The 20,490-nt window shown below is 39.3% G+C and overlaps 1 protein-coding gene across 3 annotated transcripts in view; it reads left to right on the forward strand.

Annotated features, from left to right (window-relative positions):
* Nucleotides 1–20,490, forward strand: part of pcsk5b (proprotein convertase subtilisin/kexin type 5b) — a 67,891-nt gene that overhangs the window by 38,223 nt on the left and 9,178 nt on the right. For 2 of the 3 annotated variants that reach the window (XM_034118093.1, XM_034118094.1), the window contains exons 16-24: nt 943–1,136; nt 2,903–2,987; nt 4,854–4,957; nt 5,083–5,221; nt 6,568–6,683; nt 13,168–13,270; nt 13,671–13,807; nt 16,391–16,591; nt 18,616–18,684. In XM_034118093.1, the coding sequence (XP_033973984.1) occupies nt 943–1,136; nt 2,903–2,987; nt 4,854–4,957; nt 5,083–5,221; nt 6,568–6,683; nt 13,168–13,270; nt 13,671–13,807; nt 16,391–16,591; nt 18,616–18,684 (1,148 nt within the window). Of the gene's footprint in view, nt 1–942; nt 1,137–2,902; nt 2,988–4,853; nt 4,958–5,082; nt 5,222–6,567; nt 6,684–8,025; nt 10,240–13,167; nt 13,271–13,670; nt 13,808–16,390; nt 16,592–18,615; nt 18,685–20,490 lie in introns of those variants that run through there. The other variant, XM_034118095.1, reaches the window with a different exon arrangement.

Below are 20,490 nucleotides of genomic sequence, written 5' to 3' on the forward strand. Positions count from 1 at the left end.
TCATGTTGAAAAACAAAACGTGAAATGTTCTGTTTAAATGTATTTAACCATCATTTCCTGTCTGTACGGTTTCAAGGTCTCAACCACTTCCATCTGTGGACAGTGTGGTCAGGAACATTCAGTTTAAAGTTGTTCTCATATTTAGTGGTGTCCTTGGTGTAGGCGGTGCATTAAAGTGTTTTTACAATCTTTATTAGTTAACTAATCATTTCAGGACAGCAGAGAAATGGTACTGAAGCTGGAGGACAAACTCATGGCAGTTTATACGTGCACATGCGGCTTATTCGTTTCACACATGCAGTGTGTGTTTCTTGGCAGAAAACTCTGCAGTGTGTGTGAATGAGGCTTAAGGTGTGTGTGTGTGTGTGTGTGTATTTTGTGTTCTTGAGGATTTTGGAGTCTTTTTCACCTCAGAAGGGAGCCTCAGGCTGAAATGAGGGGGTGACGGAGGGCTGTGAAGTTATCCAGCAGATGTTACACCTGTTCGCCATATAGCACCGGCACGCACACACTTTGTCCCTCTACTTCTGCTTGTCCTAACTCATTATGTGCTATTGGGACATTAAAAAGTAGTTGTGGTTTACAGTGGGTGGAAAAAATAACTATGCTTCAGTGCTATAAAATGATATTTCACTTAAACGTATATTTATCATCGCACAGAATACATAATGCTCATAATACCCTTACTCAAGGGGCTCATGTTTTTTGTCTGACATAATGTTTTGCATTTTGTGCCTGCTAACATAAAACTGAGCTGCGTGATAGCGAGTGTTAATCTTGGAACATTGAGTATGATTTGGTTTTTATTATGTTGCACAGCATAAACTGAATATATATAAAGAAATACAAGCTGTCCTTTGTTTTTGTTCCACTTTTGCCTTTGTTCACGCTTTCTTTCACCTCGTGCTCATCATTTTCTCTCCCTCCAATCCCCCTCTCCAGGATGTGTGTGTCCGAGTGCCCCAGTGGCTTTTTCCGTGATGACAGGAAGCGCTGCAAGAAGTGCTCCTCGTTGTGTGAGACCTGCGTTGGTAGCCGTAGCGACCAGTGCACCACATGCAGGACTGGTTTCCACCTCAACGAGGGCTTCAACACATGTGTCGCCAGCTGCGGTGACGGCTTCTACCTCGACCTTGGTAAGTTCCCTGCTGGCCCAACTGGCTCCACCATGTACACCTTCTCAACTAGTTAATGCACACCTGATAGCACATAATGCAGCCCAAAAAATATTCCCAAAACTCTGTCATCTTTCCTTCTTCCCATTCGGGGATTTAATAAGCTGTGTCTTCTTTTCTCACTGCATCCGTTTTCTTGTAGTTCATAAACAAACATGTAGACTTAACAAAACGTAATAGTTCTGGAGATGCTTCAGCAAAATGCCTCCTACAACCAAAAATCAGGCTCAGCCCATGATCACTCAAAGCATCAATGATTTGTTTTTGCTGCCAATGAATACAATTCTCAAGTAGTTGTAAAGTTCATAATTAATTAGAATAACAACGTACTGTAACTGTAGTCCTGTAACTGGCACTGCTGTAAACAAACTGGACTTATAGAAACATCTGTGAGCTTGACGTTATGTCTAGCCGGTTGTTTATTATCATGCACTTGCTGAACCGATCAGGACTGAAAAGTTTCTGCTTGTAGATTTATTCAAAAGTGGAATAAGTCAGGATAAAACCTTTTATCCATAGTGAAATGTTCACGAGAAGTCAGCTTGTTTTCGGGTTTATAATAAACAGAGTAGTGCAGTAGGGGTTTACATTCAGTATCTACTGCTGGTATATACTTACTGGTTTGTCTTATGTTGAAGACGTGGGCCAGCCTGGCCGAGAGTAAAGCAGAAATGAGAGACTGAAACTATGTATATCTTATAATTATGTATGTTGGTTGGCAGCCAACACGGTGTAAGTCCTGGCAGCGTGGAGTCTCTGGCAGCAGATCTGATGTGATCCAGTCCAAGTTCAATCAAAACATTTCAACGGGCCAAGATGTAGTGAATATTTTTTATTTTGAAATGTTGGCACTGCGGAGTACCGCGTTGTGTTAAAGGAGTTTATTTTCTCTTTGTTAGTCCGACAGCAAGCCGAGGTGAATTCCTGCCTTTTGTCAACGCATGGACACTTCCATGTAATGATTTTATTACAGGTCAAAATACTCTTATTAAGGATATGCCAGACTAATGAATGAACATGTAATGTAAGCAATATGTTGTATGTGTGGTATCAACAGAATGAAAATTAGAGCATTGTGTTAAAAGTCCATTTTAAATCACAAACAGTCCCACGGCCATAGCTGGAGTTTTTAGATTTGCTTGTGTTGTTTAACCAACTGTCTTAAATCCAAAGATATTCAACCTTCGGCCCTGAAGCTAAACTGTTTTGAATTTCTATAACGACTGAAAATTGTTGACGCATTTTATTTTAATCTTTTTATTAACTTTAATAATAAACTCATCGTTTCAGCTATATTCTTTACCTCCAGTTCTCATGAAAGCTAAAGCGAAATTGCCTTTTCTTTTCACATAAATCTGACTGCGACCTGTCCAAATGCTTCCTCACAGTCTTGATTAATAGTACAGTCTACTCAATAGTTCCCCTAGGAATAATAAATCACCTTATACACAATTCTTATTTATAAATCTTCATCAGTGCTTAAGGCAGCAGTGTCCATGTGTACTGTGTCAAAGCCTTTCATTGCCATGAGTCTGCCTTTTGAAATATTCATCTATATTCCTCTCCTCCCTCACCAACACTACTATGTACTTTTCATCCCTGCAGCTCGAGCCTTTTGACATTTCCTTTCCTTCATCGTTGTCTTCTTCCACCGCTCCCTTTGTTCATCTCAAATGCAGCCAGACTTCTGGTTCCTATTACTCACTGTTTATGATGGTCTCTTTCAGATTCCAACATTTGCAGGAGATGTCCAGAGAACTGTAAGAAGTGCACTTCCTTCAATATCTGCACAGAATGTAAACCTGGGATGAGGTGAGTTAAAGGCCGCTGAGCACCGCCCAAGTCACACTAAAAAGAGTTTATAGCGTTGATCGTTTGAGTGTCTTGACAGAAAGTGATTTAAGTCTTGCTGTGTCTGCTGCTACCTAACTTTGGATTATACACCTTATAAACACCGTACTAACGGTATGGTTAGAAATGCTGCAATCACATTCAAATCATTACATAGCCTCTTTACTGCTGCAGAAAAGTTGCCACTTTGGCGTCCGTCTGCTTCAAATCAAGTGGTCTTTGAGGCGTACAGCGTCCAACCCCCCCCCTCCTCACACCTTTCTGATGTGAGACGTCAGTCTGATTCAAACTGAGCATTTTTCGTCAATGGAATTGCCTCAAGATGAAATAATAAATCTAGATATCGTGATTACATCGCCTAAGTTGATGACAACCATTAATATCTCAGAAAATCTGAACAAGCCATTAAATAAAAATAATGTTTCTGTGTCCATGTGTCTGTGGTGTGCTGTCCAGGAAAAAGCCTTTAAAATGAAATCTAACTGAGAGCCAGTTGTTACAAGACCTGCTGGTATTAATCATATGAAGACAGTCAGTCTTCTGTCACACGAGCACAAATAGCCCAGGTTTTGACTTCTGGCATTCATTTGGCTTCAATATCAGTGTTGTGGTTTCAGGATGAAAACCTTTTGTGTTCATCCTCTCTAACGCAGCAGGAAGACAGTGTTGCTAATTCGAGCACATCTGCCCTGTGGTTTAGGGTCGCAGAATGAACCGGTGACACAGGGCTTCCCAAATGCGTCCCACTTGGGACCTTGTGTTGGGTAAACAGAGTTTTACCCCGTGACCCAGGCTGATTAAAACCTGCATATACTCGTATCATGCGGAGACCCACAAGAAGTGGAGCTGTTTTAAGTTGTGGTCCTCACTTTGAAGAACCTCTGATATACTGTAAGCATTTCAGTTACCCAGACATGTTGCAGTTCATTTAATGTTCTCTTCTGCAGCAGCCTCTCCAAAACCGCACCACTACACTTGACCTGACAAAGAATAGGGCTTTTCAAAGTGCTGGAATTCCTGATAGGTCATGAAGGAAACACTTGTGAAGCGCTTAAAACATATTGCGGTTTTGAACTCAGCTTTCAGTGTTCAGGGTAGCCAGAGGTGGAGGTGGAGGTGGGGACACTTGTAAGCCATAATTTCCTCTTAATGCCAGTGAGACCACAGAAAGACACATGCTCACACACACACGCACACACACACACAGTCTCCCATTGAGTACACCATTCATGGTCGGTTAGGAGCCGAAGAGAGGAACAGACGAGATTGTTTCTGGGAAACGTTAGCTAACACAGACCAGCTGTTTTTCAGTTTAGCGCGTCAAGCTCACCAACCTGTCCTCAATGTGACTTCAGAGAGCCGACTAAATATCCTCCAAATCTACTTCCTAACTGACCTCTACATCTGATCAAATATATATGTATGTTAATCTCTGTATATACTATTCATAACAACAAATTCCCTTTTAAAGACAATTGAGTCTTGCAGAAGTTCCTGTACATCAGCTAAAAGGAGCAAGGCCAGCTGCTGTGAACGCCCACGTGTATTTAATGTTGCTGCAGTTCTTTTTTTTCTTCCTAAATACTTGCCCAGAAAGTAAATTGCTCTGTATCTGCTGGCTTTTAACGGGCAAACTTTGACTGTTTTAAAACTGATGGGGAAACTTTAAAGTGTTTTCACAAATGTTTACTTTTTTGAAACTCACCTGCCGCCTGTATGGAATGTATGTTGCTTATTAATGATACATTTATAACTTTTACTTACTTTGGTTACTTGGTGTTTACATTTAGGATTTTAATGTCAATTATTTTCTATTTCTCTCTTAAGCCTTCAAGGAAACAAGTGTCAGATGACCTGTGACCCCGGGACTTATTACAACGGCCACAGGAGGACTTGTGAGCCCTGTCATCGGGCATGTGCCACCTGCGCAGGTAGGAAGTCATACAATTTACTACAATTGATATTTATCATTTAGGTCAGTGTGCTCTTTTGTTGTTTAGCAGACATGATGAATACTAGAAACAAGATTCCTGAAGTGGTTCTCTGTGTTTTCCAGGCACAGGTATAGAAGCATGCAGTAAGTGTGCAGAGGGCTACTTACTGGAGGACTGGCGGTGTGTGTTGACGTGCAGCACTGGGTACTACCTGTCAGAGCAGACCTCAGACAGCGGGCAGCTGCAGAGGTCCTGTAAGAAGTAAGTCAGCACACCTGCCAACACCTCAGTGACCCTGCAGATCTCCAGTCAGCAAAGATAAACAAGGAAATCAGTGCAAATGTACTAACTTCTTTCAGCATGATCTTTTCTCCCTACAGTGCCATGCACGCAGGAACATATTTTCATGCAGAGGTTGCTTAGATATGTGCAAGCATGTGACCACTTAAGATCATGCTCATATTTATAATAACTGATAAAAGTAGAACATTTTCTGAAGTTAAGTCCAACACCTGTGAGGAAATAATAAAACAGCAGGATAAACGGTATGATCTGTATCATTGAGACTATTTCACCCCATAATGAGCTCATCTGCACAATATTAGTGATGCTTCATGTTTCAGATATGTTTCTATCCTGTCTCATCTGTTTGTCCTCAGAGTCGGCACATTAAAAACATTCTCTGCATATGGCATTTGTACTTAATCCCCTTAACATTAAGTTGTTATTAACACATGGTTGCATGTTCATCTGAGGAACTGGATTCTCATTGTTTTAATGATTAATGTATGTTATTAAAACAAGCTGAGCTGCCCCTTGATTCCATCTTAAAGCTGTGAGCAGTTTTCCCAGTCAAGTTGCTTCACTCCTCACCGTGCTAACCTGCTCGTATTCCTGTGTGATGACTGCTTTGCCTCCTATCCCACCCACAGTCCACCTCCTCCACACAGGCAGACATCTTGTCTGCTTTTCTTATCTTTCCTTGAGTGAACTTGCCTCCCTGTTTTCTCTCTCCCACCTCAACCTATTTATTGCATACTTGACCTTTTACATTGCTTCATTTGCTGTTAGTTACCTCCTGCTTAAATCGTTTTGATAAAAACCCATTTTCACGCTTAATATGATAGCTTTTTGTTGCCTTAATTGACCCTTTGCTTCTAAAGGATTATTTGCTTTCAGTCCTTTGTAAAAGCTACTCACCAACACACACTGAACTACAGTTTATAAATGAAAAGCTTAGATGAATAAAGCAGATAGTGCAGAGGTTTGTCATGTTAAAGTAAATACAACATAGCATTTGATTTGGATATTCTATGCTATCCGCTCTTTTGTACGTTGACTATTTATCCACTTCCAAGTTATGATGTACACCAGGACAACAATTATATGTTTTTTGAGCATTTATTGGAAAGAAGCAGATTAGACAAGTGAAAGCTCTGCAGGGACAAAATGAATGACATTAGACAACTATAAAGGCAAAAACTAGTGAAAGATAGTCGATTATTCTTAAAAAAACTGTTCTCATTTCAAAGAGGATATGCGAGTACAGCATAGTGCTGCATAGACTTTGACATACAGTAACTCATTCTTCATACAACCATGGACAGGTGTGACCATAGCTGCTACGAGTGCCTGGGGCCCGGGGAGAGGAACTGCAGCAGCTGTGTCAGTGGATACAATCTGGAGGCAGGAGCCTGTGTGGTCAGCACCATCTGCAAAGATGGTGAGTTGTCAGCTTTCTTAGCTACAACATGACCTCAAAGTGTCTCTTTATACCTGTTGCATTGCCTCTCACAGGCAGTGCATTTTCCCAATACATTACTATGGTCTGGAGATAACATTTAAGGTCTTGTAGCAGTTAGATTATTGAATGGACAGAGACAGAGAATGTTAGAAGAAGTACACACATTTTGGTCTGAACAATCCTAATCAAAGAGCCAAAGTTTTACATCTGAAATCTCCCCAAGACTAATTTGCATCTCCAGATTCAATTATGTAATGACCCAAAGTGTATGTAAATGAAAGCAGAAGGTATAATTATTGAGTAACTGCGAAGCATTCACCTTTTTATTTTTATTTGAGCATCGCACTAACTCCTTGCATCAAACTGTTTCGAGGCAAAGGGTGGACTGATCTTGCTTTGCCCTTTTTTGCTCTTTAACTTAATGTCTTTTGCAAATATACTAATGTAACATCTCTCTGGGAAGACACACTCACATTCTTGTTGTTTTATTGTAACACAAACTAACACTTTTCCCGTTATTTACTGGTAAAGTCAGACTGCATAGGCTGAAACGTTTCTTGAGGCATTTACTTTCTCCTTCTTTATTTCACTCAACTATTTCTTTCCCTTCTTTCATTTCCGAATAATGCATGTTTGGCTTACAGACCTTTAAGCGTAAATCTTCCTGCTTCTCACTAACTAGCTGAGGTGATGGTCTAATTATAAGGCTTCTACTACAGTGTGCGACTTGCTGCTCTAGTCATGACCTTTAACTTAAAATGAACCCATGGCCAGAAAGCTCTGAGGAGGAAAATGTCTTTACTGTGTGACCTTTCTGTTAATGATGAGTACTTAAAGTGCACACCCAGTCTGTTTCCGACCTTTCTAAACCAAAGCGGTATGTTTCAGTGCTGCTGATAAATGAAATAATTGGCTTTAAGCATTTAAAGACTGGTGGTCCACTTTAAGATTTCTTTATTACACAAGTTGTGAATTAAAAAATCTTCAATTTGCTAATTTTGTGACGTTTGTTTTTTCTCTCTCTTTTTCTCTGTTGTTCTCCCAAATCCCAAATTTGATCATGTATACCTCTCTCTCGACGTGGATACAATCACCCCGCTGGACAACAATACTTTTCCACCTCGATGAACATCACCTGTGATTGGATGAACAAACTCTTCCTGTCACCTGACCAATCATACGGCTCTGCCTGCCATTCAACCATTTCTAATGGTTCTCCCCTGTGTGTTTTTTGTGTGTGTTTCCACATGCATTTGTATATGTGTGTGTGCATGTTTTCCCTCTCCCTCCTTCTTATCTCTTCTTCCTGGTCTGGGGAAAGCAAATGAAGAATCTTGGGCGGAAGGTAGTTTCTGTGTGCTCGTTAAAAAGAACAATCTCTGCCAGAGGAAAGTGCTGCAGCAGCTGTGCTGCAGAACGTGTTCGCAGAAGGGCTGACGGGACGTACTCACTGGGCGTAAAGGGAGTGCAGGGGGGGGGCGTGGGGGCAAAGGGGGCACCCCTCCTTGTCAAACCCCCCTGCCCACTCATTCACAGTCACATAATTTATAAGAGAATCTGTGCCTCTTAAAGGGACTGCATCGGAGGTGCGATGGCAGGACTACAACAAACCTACCTTTTTCTGTACTGGGACACACACACGTGGTCAGGGTGTAAAATGACTGGGACTTATTTCAAGAACAAACGAGCAAATGAAAACAAAAGTGAAAACAAACAAAATAATAAAAGTGTCGGTATTTTGTGACCAAAGCATCGATGCCAAAATAATTGAACCTTCTATTTTTTGCCAGTGTAGGAAGCATAGCTTAAAACAGGAGCCACTTAGCGTCTGAATACATCTGTGTGCAGTTTTTTTGGCTCTTTCTTTCCTCCTATCTTTCCCGTGTTAACGGTAAACAGATGGGAAGTGAATATACAGTAGGAAAGGCCCTGGTTTTTCTGCCTGTAAATATATGTCAAAGAAAAAAAAAAAAGAAGCTAACTCGGTAATGTGAAAATAATGTCTGTCTGGGCTGACTTTGGCTGTGTAGGAGTGGGAAGACAAACACACACACACACACATATGAATATGTAGCTCACACATACTCTAATAAACATGAACTCGGACACCACTTGAAATTCGATGCAACAATGTCACGTTATCAACCAAAATCACCACCTCATTTCGTTTATTTAAAATCATCAAACTGCCCACTGAAAAGTGTGTGTGTGTGTGTTTGTCTTTATTGGTGTGCGTTAGTGAATGCCATTAATTCTTAATGTAAGCCCAGACAGCATTGATTCATTCCAGAGGTACTACAAGACGAGTCGATAGTCATTCCTTCCGGAGTTTTCTGCAGGGAAGGAAACGCTGCAGTGAGTTGTAATGAATTTGTGGTACGAGGGATGCACAGATGCCTATTTTTCACTCATGATGCAGATCCTGGATTCTTAAATTTGCCCAAAACTGAGTATTGATGCCATCCATTACTGTGACAGAACAATTTGAAGCTCCATCATTACTTTGTTGTCACTGGATATAATAATTAAAATATAACTCGTATTTGTTACAGGGAACTGCAATTGTTTTATATGTCTGTTTGATTTCCCAGATGCCATATGTAACCCCCATAAAAGGGAATTTTGTCCAATAGTAATATTTGATCTGTATCGGTGCATCCCTACATGTTACTGTTCTCAAATAAAATAGAGTTTTAGAAGTTTCTACTATTCGTCATTCCATATAATGGCAAATCATATCAACGAGTATTGCTCTACACTTTCAACACAGTGAACGGCACAGAAAATATTCTGTCGTTACCATGTTTCATGTGCAGGTAAGGTCTCTGACACACAGACTGAGGTGCAAATCAGAGCTGTGACCGTTTTGCTCTGTTATTTTAGAAATTGGATTTTGCGCAATGTTCAATATGGAAACACATTTGGCTTCAGTCAACCCATGAGAAATCTGAAAATAAACATTGAGTAAATCTTTTTTTTTTGTAATTACATTTGAACCAAAAGTGTACTGACGGCATCGTGTGCCTGAAATGTTTAATCATATTGAGCTAAAACTGTAGATGTGCTGAGGCCGACAGACTGTCTGTTTCCCTTCTGTCTGTCTCCGGACCTTACCTGGTGAAACTCAAAGGTTATTCTGGTGGTGCTGGTTTCTAATAAAGAGCAGCAGTTATAATGTTTAAGATTCTTATTCTATTTCTGTGGGTTTTCATACCCGCAGCTTGAGCATTTACAGTATTAGATGAATTGTTGTACTGTCAACTGGTTATGGTTCTTGATGATTTGTAATAAAGATTGATGACTCCCCTGTTTGGTTAACAAAAACGTATTCCTGGTCATTGTTTAAGATGACTTGAATTGACTTTAGATTGTGTGGTAGTAGAGGCACACACACACACGCCCCTCGTATAAAAGCTGTTTTTATTGTGTACCTGTGACATATCTGTGACAATGCATTATTAATGTTACTCAAAGTCCTAGTTTTGAAAATCTTTTTTTTTTACTTAAGTGTTCTTATTAAAATGTTTAATCTGTTCATGTTTTTGTTTTTAGTTTTCATTGATTATGTTTCAGAGTTTTAATCGGTTTTAATCATCCTTAAATATTTTTGTTCAACCTCTCACTTCCTTTTTTATTTTATTATGAATGGCAATATCATTATTGAAATTCAGATCAATGCCTTCAGAAACATTTAGTTTTTCAGCACTCAACTGGATTAATGAAATACAAGTTGCACATATTACATGTTACTTGTTATAATGAAGTAGCAGGTGCTGCTGCTTCATTATAGGTGCAACACTTGAATGTAGCACTTAGATTTGTTAACCCTTTTCCAGTTTTTCTGCATTATCTTTTCTTTCAATACTGCAGCTTTTAATATCGTACAAATCATATTTTGAAGAAAGAACTCCAAGGCCAAAATCAGCCTTGTTGGAGGAAATGGATAACAACTTCCCAGAGTAATTGCAGTTTAACCCAAAATATATTTGTCAATGCTAGTCTTGATACACTTACAGTATATCGCATATACATATACAACTGTGACCAGTATCTAGATTGATAGACACATTTTCAATGACGGAGTTTGTGTGGTAAACCCCAAATTATTGTTCTAATTTGTTTGAATAATCCCTCACAATCTTCTGGGATTCCTACCAGACTCAGTCATGTTTTTTTTCCCGTCCTTATTCTTTTGAATTTGTTAATTACGAAGTACACTTCTTGTCATGGCTTGAGTTTTCACCAGAGCTCATTTGGAGTCTCCTGGCATTTGAATCATGTGGGCAGCCATGAGAAATCTTAGTTCATCCTGCTGTAACTCCTGCGCGGGCTGCACTGTGGCTCCATGTTCATCAGTGTGTCATTTTTGTCCCAACCCAAAAGGAATTATTAGGTAATAATCCTGACTTTCCCCTTGACCAAGGCATTGGGTTACTGAATAGTTAGCATAGGTGAAATACTGAGGACAAATTACCTCAGGGGGATTAATCATATCCAACTTAACTCGGGACAAGTAGAAAGAACCCTTCCCTGTGGTAATACATACTGTCAGATTCATGATGTGGTTAATATTCTCTTGACCACCTGGTGAATGTAGTTAATATATATGCTCTCACAGCGAGGTATCAGAAGGTGGAAGAGCCATGGAATTGGGATGCAGGGCCAGATGTGGTGGATGTCCGTGTGATGTCTGCCAGCAGATTGTTCTCTCCTGACAGAGTAGACTGTCAATGTCCTCCCAAGGTCAGCCCAGTCCATAACAGAGGGAAAGTTTTACCCCCCTGAGTGACAGGCTCTTTCTTCCCTACCATTCTTTTTCTGTTAGGCGGTGGGAGTCCAAAGTGTCTGCTTTTGCTGAGTAGAGTTGTGCAGCTTTCCGTCCCTAAAGAACTTGGCTCCCTTGGTTGTTTGTGTGCGTGAGTGAGGGGGAGACAAACAGAAAGACAGGGAGAAAATGTGTGTGTGTGTGAGGGAGAGTGACGGTGTTTATTCGGGGGCCGTTTGAATGGTTTCTGCAGAGCTCTACTGAATGGGAAGCCACCGCCTGTTGTGTTTGTACACAAAGAAGCTCTTTTGTTTTAAAAGGAACAATTGAGCTTTTCACAGAAAGCCAGAGAGCACAGACAACCTCGCTGCTGCCGTGAAGGATGCTCACACACGCACGCACACACACACACACACACACACACACAGACAGAGAAAACCACACAGCTCTTTCCTTATGCCTGTGTCACCTTTGTAAAGCTCAAGGTTGCGTTTTTGTTTGTAACTTTTTGCTAGATTCTTTAGCAACTTTAGACACCTATAGCTTACAAACTTTCCATACTGTTTCGACAGAATATCATGTGTTACCTGGGGGGTTGTGATCGATGTTTGTGTATTCATGAGGCTGGGAAAAAAGATGATTTGGTAGAGAGGGTTTATTTATAATGTATGTGTCCGATAAGTATGCTTTTACTGCTGCGTACTGCACAATGACGATGAAATATCTATGGAGTGATAGTGCTTTTGATAAATGTCAGTGACTCAACAATTGCTACGCCAGGTGTTGAGATTTCTGGCCCTCATAGCTCCGTTATGCAACAAAAACGTTCCGACTTCTCCAAACCTACGAACGTTTTCTACATCCTCTACAGTGGAGGCGGTGGTCAGTGGGCTACAGGCCCATTTCATTCTTGAATAATACAAAAGCAAATTATACATTTGTAATGTCTATGATATGATAGATTATCTTTGCATATCTCCACAGGGATGGCTTAAATGTATGTTCACCTGAACCTCATGTCTTCAGAATTAAGAAAACATCTGATGCCCACACAGGGTTGAAGCCATGCAGGAGCTTTCTGCTTTAAGGCAGCAGAATAACAAACTTAAAGCCACTATGTATATATATATATATAGAAACATGTTTGTGTAACTGCATTCTGAAAATCCCTCATAATTTACATTTGTTTAAAAAGTCTTGAATTGTTTTGGGAATCTTTACCTTCGCTCACAAGGATCAGATCTACATCATATCTCTGTTTACTGTAAACACATTGCACTATTAGAAAGAATGCTTACTGCTTCACGGACATTTTAAAATGATGTTTAATCATTTCATTCTCAGGGATGTTTTTGAACCTGTGAAGTGTATTTGCACACAGTATGAGAACAGGACAAGAGGAAGAAGACAACAAAAGGAGATATACCTGTCAGAATCCAGAGGATAATGAGCTAGACCTTCAATGAAACCAAAACAATAACAACTGACTGTTGCTTATAATTGCTGCACATCACAGCATCTCGAGTCGCTCCAGTAAAAAGAAAGAAGTGTGGAAGTGAACACATAACACAGCTGGTAAACAAATAATGACAATTTCTATAAGAAAACTGTGGATAGGTCTCTCTTGAAAAGATGGTTCTATAATTGTTGTACAAGAACTTGAGGCAGAATTTGTTCACAGTTGCTCTCCGTCTGTAGGACAGTACATGAGCACACATGGATCGTGCCACTTCTGTTCTGTGACCTGCCTGCAGTGCACGGGTCCGGAGAGAGAGGACTGCTCCAGCTGCCCTGCAACACGGTGACAACCTCTGACATACAAACACATATTAAAGAGAAGAAGTCTTATTTATCTTGTCAGTACAGCGTAGGCTATTAGAGAAACCCCACCGGCACAGTGTTAATCACTATAAGTACTGATTTTCCACTGGGAGATTTTTAAGTTGAATATCAGTTAGTGGTTATCAGTTCCTAGATATGGGTTAGAAGAGGCCTGCTTCACCTAGTAGCAGATTAAAACAAAACCAATTGATAATGGCCATTTAATGGACTGATTACTGCGTTAAGACGTACCTACTATTTAGTGCTGCTTCTTATTTAAAAGGACAACAGTTGCACCTAAATTATGTATTTTATTTGACTAATTTCAGTGGCTGAGGCAGATTTTTCATGTTCATTGTTAACCTCCTTCCCTCCTTTAGGTTCTTCGATGATGGCAGTTGTGTGATCCGCTGCCAGCTGGGGCGTTATGCCATGGAGAGGCAGTGCCACCTCTGTCACCACACCTGCAAAGAGTGCTCTGACCAGGGTCCTGAACACTGCACCAGCTGCGACACAGGTACCTTACCTGGTCCAGAATTAAAAACACTATTTTTAAATGATGAAAGGCTCAGTCAACCAAAACACCTTGACGATTTTCCTTACACAGGATCAGTTAGTGCGGATTTTTTAAAATACGATATAAGATATTTGTAATGATAACCATATTATTCGTAAAACATCTATAAACATTACGTAAATCAGACTTAATGGTTGATAATTGGTTTGTAAACCTTGACATTATTTGCATGGCTATTGTAAAGTTGCAAATGATGATTATAACATCTTGTTAAATTATTAATAAATACATTGTAAAGCATCTATAAACATTATTTAGATAGATGTACAATGGTTTCTTGTGCATCTATCTATGATTTGTTTCTAGCTGTTTTACAAACAATTTCAAATATCATTTTGGTAATACTTACCAAATACTTAATATAATTTAAGAAATGTCATTATGTGTGCAATGATACAATTAACTGTGAATCAATAGTCAACTAATTAAATCAAAATGTAATGGGTATAGTCTCTTATCAGCTATAATACAATATATAATTTACACAAACTGTTAAATTATACATCGAAATGATAGCATTTTCAGTAATAAGTTACTTATCAATTAATAGTGTGTTAATATAATAATAACTATCAACTCAAGTTTTTTCACAGTAACTATTTGACGGTAGTTAATATACAGCTTTACCAGCTTTACAGGTTGCTTTTATCAGAAGGTGCACAGTGTTCAAAACACATCCATCTAGTTGTAGCTGCAGTGTCAGTGAATCGTGCTTTTTCGTGACATCACATGGATCAAGCCTCGGCTCATTTATGCCAGACTCCACCAATCTATCCTCTGAAGGTAAATGAATCTAATTAAAGCTGTAATTCAGCCGAGGCCTGCTGATAGATGTGCTGAAAAGGGAAATCATTAATTTGTTCTTTGTATCCTCATACCGAGGTCACTGCACATCTCTCAGGGTGAAGCTCAGTTAAAAGACAAGCTGCGTTTAGATTTCACGTCAATGAATACATCCTCTCGCCTTCTGCTAAGGTTTGTAATCCTGCTGAGGATCAAAAGACAAAAAAAAGTTGTTCCTCAGTGTGAAAAAAAACGTTATTATAAAACCCGGATGATTAAAGGCTCACAGCTGTCGAAATATCAACTTTTAGCAGGTTGTAAAAACGGTGTTTATCACAGAGTCACAGACAGTGTTATGGCTGTCAGAGTGAATGTATTTACACTGGGGAGATTCTGTTACGCACGCACTCACCTACACACCGCCAAGGAGGAGATTAACACCAGATTTCTCTCTCTCTCCCCCTCACGTGTGCACACACACTCTTAATTAGGCTGCAAGTTTGTCAGACTGTGTTTGCAAATGTGGTTCCATTTAATTGCAGGTCTGTCTGAGGCTCAATGAGACATAACAATAATAACATGAAGAAACCCTCCATCTGTCTCTCCCCGTGTCATTTCTCAAAGAAATCACACACACACACACACACACACACACACACACACACACACACACACACACACACACACACACACACACACACACACACACACACACACACACACACACACACGATACTGACCTTTGATAGTAATGTGGAGTCTTAAATTCCTCTGTCTCTAGAGGAGGGGAAGAATGAAATAACTGCGTTACAGAGAACAAGGGAAGAGGTGAAAACAAGAAAAGATATAACGTACAGACATTTTAATTTCATTTTTATGAAGCAAATGAATACTGTAATCGTGAGATAAACCACTGCTAAACAGTTGATATTGACATTAAAGTATCAGTCAAAGAGTGTTCTTAATGTAGTTGGGGTTGTACTAATTTAAATTGCCAGTAAGTCCTTTTAATATGTGCAATAACAAAAGCTTTTCAGCGTTCACACATTGAGACAGAATGTGTTTGACATTCTGAAATTAATATTTAAGTTGCTCACACTGTTGTTTATGTATCTCTTCCAAAATTGAAGTTGAGTCACAGAATCAGGTTAATAAGATTATAATTCAAATTCATACATAAAACGTGCACTAAGGATAAGCAATAATGTCTGAATTAATTTAATCTACTCTAAAAATAAAACACAGAAGAAGGAAAAAGAACATATTCAAGAGAGAAAAGTTCACACGAGCAATATGAAAACCATGGATTCGGGATTTATAAACCTAAAGAAAAATAATTCAATTTTTTTTAAATGTAAGACTTAAGGAGACGTATTAGAAATGTCAACGAGTGGAATTCAAGCCACTTTTATCCAGATAAAGTACGTGGTTTTAAACTAAAAACACTAGTTTTATCGATTAAGTGGTATAGCATTTTTAACACAATGAATAGTGGTTGCTTATAAAATCATAATTATGTATGGCCTTTTTTTTTTGCTTCCATACTTCATTTCTACTCAGTTTTTTGTGAATATGTATTTTTTCAAAAAAGCTCATGTTTATTAATGTCTTTAAAAAAAAAATGTTTACCTGCAGTAAAATGTGGCTGCTGTAACATTGTCAATCAATGTTTATATAGTGAATAACAGACAACATGTCTCATTTGTTGTTGATTTCCTCTTCTATTTTTGCTCCCTCTAGATAAGTTTAATGTGGCCAGGTACCTCTTCCACTATCAGTGTCGGGATGTCTGTCCAGAGGGGTTCTTCCACTCACGATGGAGACGGTGTGAAGCTTGTCCCGCAGACTGCATCATCTGTTCATCCGCAGATCACTGCCTCCACTGCGGCCCAGGACACCAGCTCAAAGACAGCAAGTGCGTCCCCTTGGAGTGCAGCGCAGGTGAGAGGGGCACACACTTTGTTTACTCTCTTTGACTAACTCAACTATGTACAGCACAGTATTTAAGTAATGTTGTATTACACATAAAGTATGAAAAAGAATGCCAGTTACGTCAGTGGTATCCAACCTTCTCCCTTAAAGGTCACCTATTATTCAAAATGCACTTTTTGATGTCTTACATACATAAATATGTGTCCCCGGTGTGTAAGGAGACTCTCAAAGTGTCCGAAAATACAACCCTCTCTCTTTTCCTCCTTACCCACATCTCTAAAAACGGGGGTACAATGGAGCTGATCCAGATTTGCTGCGGTCATGACGACATTACTAAAAATGTGGACTGGCTTTACACCCACGGCACTATCAGAAACGTCGCTGTATCAGAAACAATGCCCGACTGTTTTGAAAGTAATGGTCTGTGTTTACATTAGCAAGCATCGCTAACACTCAGAGCTAACGCTGTACTCGAGAGAGTATGTGTAAAGCAGTCGGATATACAAATGTACTCACCTTGTGGTAAACGCACGAGAGAGAAAGAGTTTGAGCTCCATACTGTTTCAGAAATAATGCTTGATGTGGCGTTTAAATATTTAGCTGAGAATCTGAGTAGAATTCTCTTTCTACAGACCAAGAATCAGCGTTTCTCTAACAGGGCTGAAATAGAGGGCATGGCTATGGGTGATCTGTTTGGTATTTTGAGCAAAATACTTAATTAATAGACATGTTTTTTATATATATATGAGACCTATAATATATGCCTAAAAATAGTATAATAGGAGACCTTTAAGAGTAGGAAGTGAAGTGAGAGAGGAATGAAATAAATACATAAATAAACTGTAAAAAAATTGTCTTAAGAACAAGCTTCGCGACCCCTGTAAATATTTTGCGACTCCTACTGCGAGTGGGAACCCAAGTTCAGCAATGTTGACTAAATAAAGATTTTGAGCATGAGCTTCTGCCACTATTCAGCACCCCTGTCACAGAGCTGGGCCAAACATAACCCCAGGGAACACACATGCAGCACAGTGACCTCATTTTAAGAATTTAAGTATTCAAATTCAAATACAAAATATGCCGAAAGAAAACATGCCAACACCCAGGGCTCTTTGGGCTTCTTTGAATTTGAGACATGGTAATATGTAGGGTTTTAAGCTCCTCAGGATAACAGATCGTTTGTAACGTTATAAGGATCAAGTTTAGCAATTAAGCAATCTTCATTTATTACGTGATGTCGAATGTTTGAGCTAAATACAAAACAAAGAACATATTTAATAAGGGAACAAAAGAAAATTCAAGATTTGACAAATACAGTTATCTGTTCAACAAAAGACCCTTTACTGAATTTGTTTACTATCCACGGGCAGATTGTGAAAGTCAAACACACTTATCTCATCGTATGAGATCAAATATGAAGCTGAAACGCTTTAAACAAGATATTTTGTTTTGCTTTGAGATATTTCCGATAACGAGGAGAGGTGAAGGGAGTTCCAGCTTCACAGCATTTAATGTGAGAGGAAGTTGAAGGTTAAGGATGAAAGCTTGTGTGTGAGGATATAAAATGTATGTGACTGAATTCTCATCATATGTAGCAGGCAGGTCTCAACAGGCTTCACAGGCAGCTTTAACTCAGTATGCGTAATATAACTACAGCTATTCATTTGGCAGTTTTGCTTTTCTCTCCTCCTCCCGTTGTTGTCTTCTCTTAATGCAGAGCCATGACACCACATTGATATATGTGATATTAATATAAAAAATAAACATTACAAAAAGAAGCTCAAAGGTAAATAGATGGGAAAGTTATTCTGAATTAAGTCAAGCACCGTAAACTGGTAGCATCATAACAACTAATGACACAAGATGATGAGAAAGGTAACTGTGTTTTCCTGTATTGAGCAATTCACATGAACTCACGTACTTTTCACAAATGGACATATGCTGGGATTGGGACAAATTGGGATCAATAAAGTTCTATCTTATCTTATCTTATGCTATTTAATCATCATTATTTTCTTTTGTGTTTCCTTCAGGTCAGGTTGCAGATGCAGATGCAGAAGACTGTGTCCCCTGTGACGTGGGCTGCAAGCAGTGTGAACGCAGTAAGTAGACCTCACCTTTTTCTCACTCCCCTCTTTCTCTCTTTGTAACTTTTGTCCCTTCATCATCAATCAGGTGTGGGACTAAAACGAAATACACTATAGCTTCAGCAGCAGCTATACTGTATGCCACACCACAACATCTGGCAGACATAGTGACTGCCAGATGTTGTGTGTTTTCCCCATTTAAATACTTTTGATTTGAATCCTTAGGAGTGAGATACAGTCAGAGATAAGGGAAGATTATTTACAGTACTAAATCTTTTTCACAGTGTAGTTGTCAGGTGGGCTGACTGCATTTAATAATGATGCTGCCACTGATCGTTGTTACACCTCTCTCTTTGCTCCCTTTTTTTTCAATGCAGATAAATCATCCTTATTGGACTTAAATAAGTCCTAACAACTGAGCTTGGTTATTAAAATACAATTTGTTTTGCAATTAATGAGCATTTTGTTTATTCTCAAAAGCCTCATTCATTAGGGAAGTCATTTAGACAAACCAAAGACCATCTCTTACAGGTGCAGTGCACTTTTTGCAGGAGGAACACTACCAGAATATTTATATCAGAGGTAGATTAATTATTAATAAAATAAATGATGTGTCCTTTCACTGCTGTTTCCTTCCATAATGTTAAATACATATCTCAATCAAAATACAGCTAAACAGGATGCTGAAAGGCATTTTTTCTAAAATGGTGCTGTGATTAAGATGCGTTGTTTTTTCTTGAAAGTGTGAAATGTGAAAACGTATGAAGTAAATCAGTATTAAATCACCATGCTCTCTCACCTCACCCTGTCAGAACAAGCCACATGAAGACCAGAGCACTTCCTTTTCCCAGAAACTGTTACAGACATACCATAGAAAGTTGTTGTTGTGCTGAACTAGTCTGAGGTGGAGACGGGTTATTATGTCATTATGAATTCTGGGTGGAATATCTGTCTTCACTCTCTCGCCCACCGCAGCCTCCCTGCCACCCACCCTCTCTTAGTGATCACAATTCTCCAAGCTAAACAAGTCAGTCAGCAGATTAGAGATTTGCGATGATTGGCCCTGTGACGTGATGCTGCGGGCTAAAGTGAAGATGAAACAAATGAAACAAACATGTAGTGTCTGGAAGCTTATGAGTGCATGCTTATAATACAGTACGTCCTCACTCTGCATTTCTAAGCATGAAAGCCAGCAAAATGACTGTAAAGACATGTTTGGAATAAAGGCAGTTTTGGGTGCCACCCACATTTTGTGGGTCTAGTTTGCGGTTAGGATTAAAGTGTAGCTCTTTAATTACATTTCGGTTTACATATGGTTAGAATAAAGACATACAGCGTTTTGTATTTATATAAAGTTTACCACTAAATGGTATCATCATCTTTTTAGGCATGGCTTTAGAGAAATGCAACACATTTTTGGTTTCAATAAGGCACCAAAACTAATACAACTAAAAACTCTATACGTTCTCTGAGGCCAAACATTTGCACAAGAGATTTGGCTTTTGATTATGTTTTGGGTGAACTACATATGAGGTTAGACAAGTTTGTGAATGGGCTGTTTTGAGTTTGTAGTTTTCTCTACCAGCAGCCCCCTCCTCCGCCCTTCCTCCCCTCAAATATATGATAATGGCTACATCAAATAAATTGGCTTGACTTGGCACTGAGTAACTTAGAGAATTGCACTCATGCACTTGCCTAATACCCGTAAGAGCTCTACCAGGCTGGTAAATCCACCAGAATAGTTTGTATCTGAAATAAAAACCTTCATTATCTATGCCCTCCTGTCACATGGCTCCATATCTTCCGCTGCAGTTTTGTGTG

Source organism: Trematomus bernacchii, unplaced genomic scaffold (assembly GCF_902827165.1).
Source record: "Trematomus bernacchii unplaced genomic scaffold, fTreBer1.1, whole genome shotgun sequence".
NCBI classification, from domain to species: Eukaryota; Metazoa; Chordata; class Actinopteri; order Perciformes; family Nototheniidae; genus Trematomus; species Trematomus bernacchii.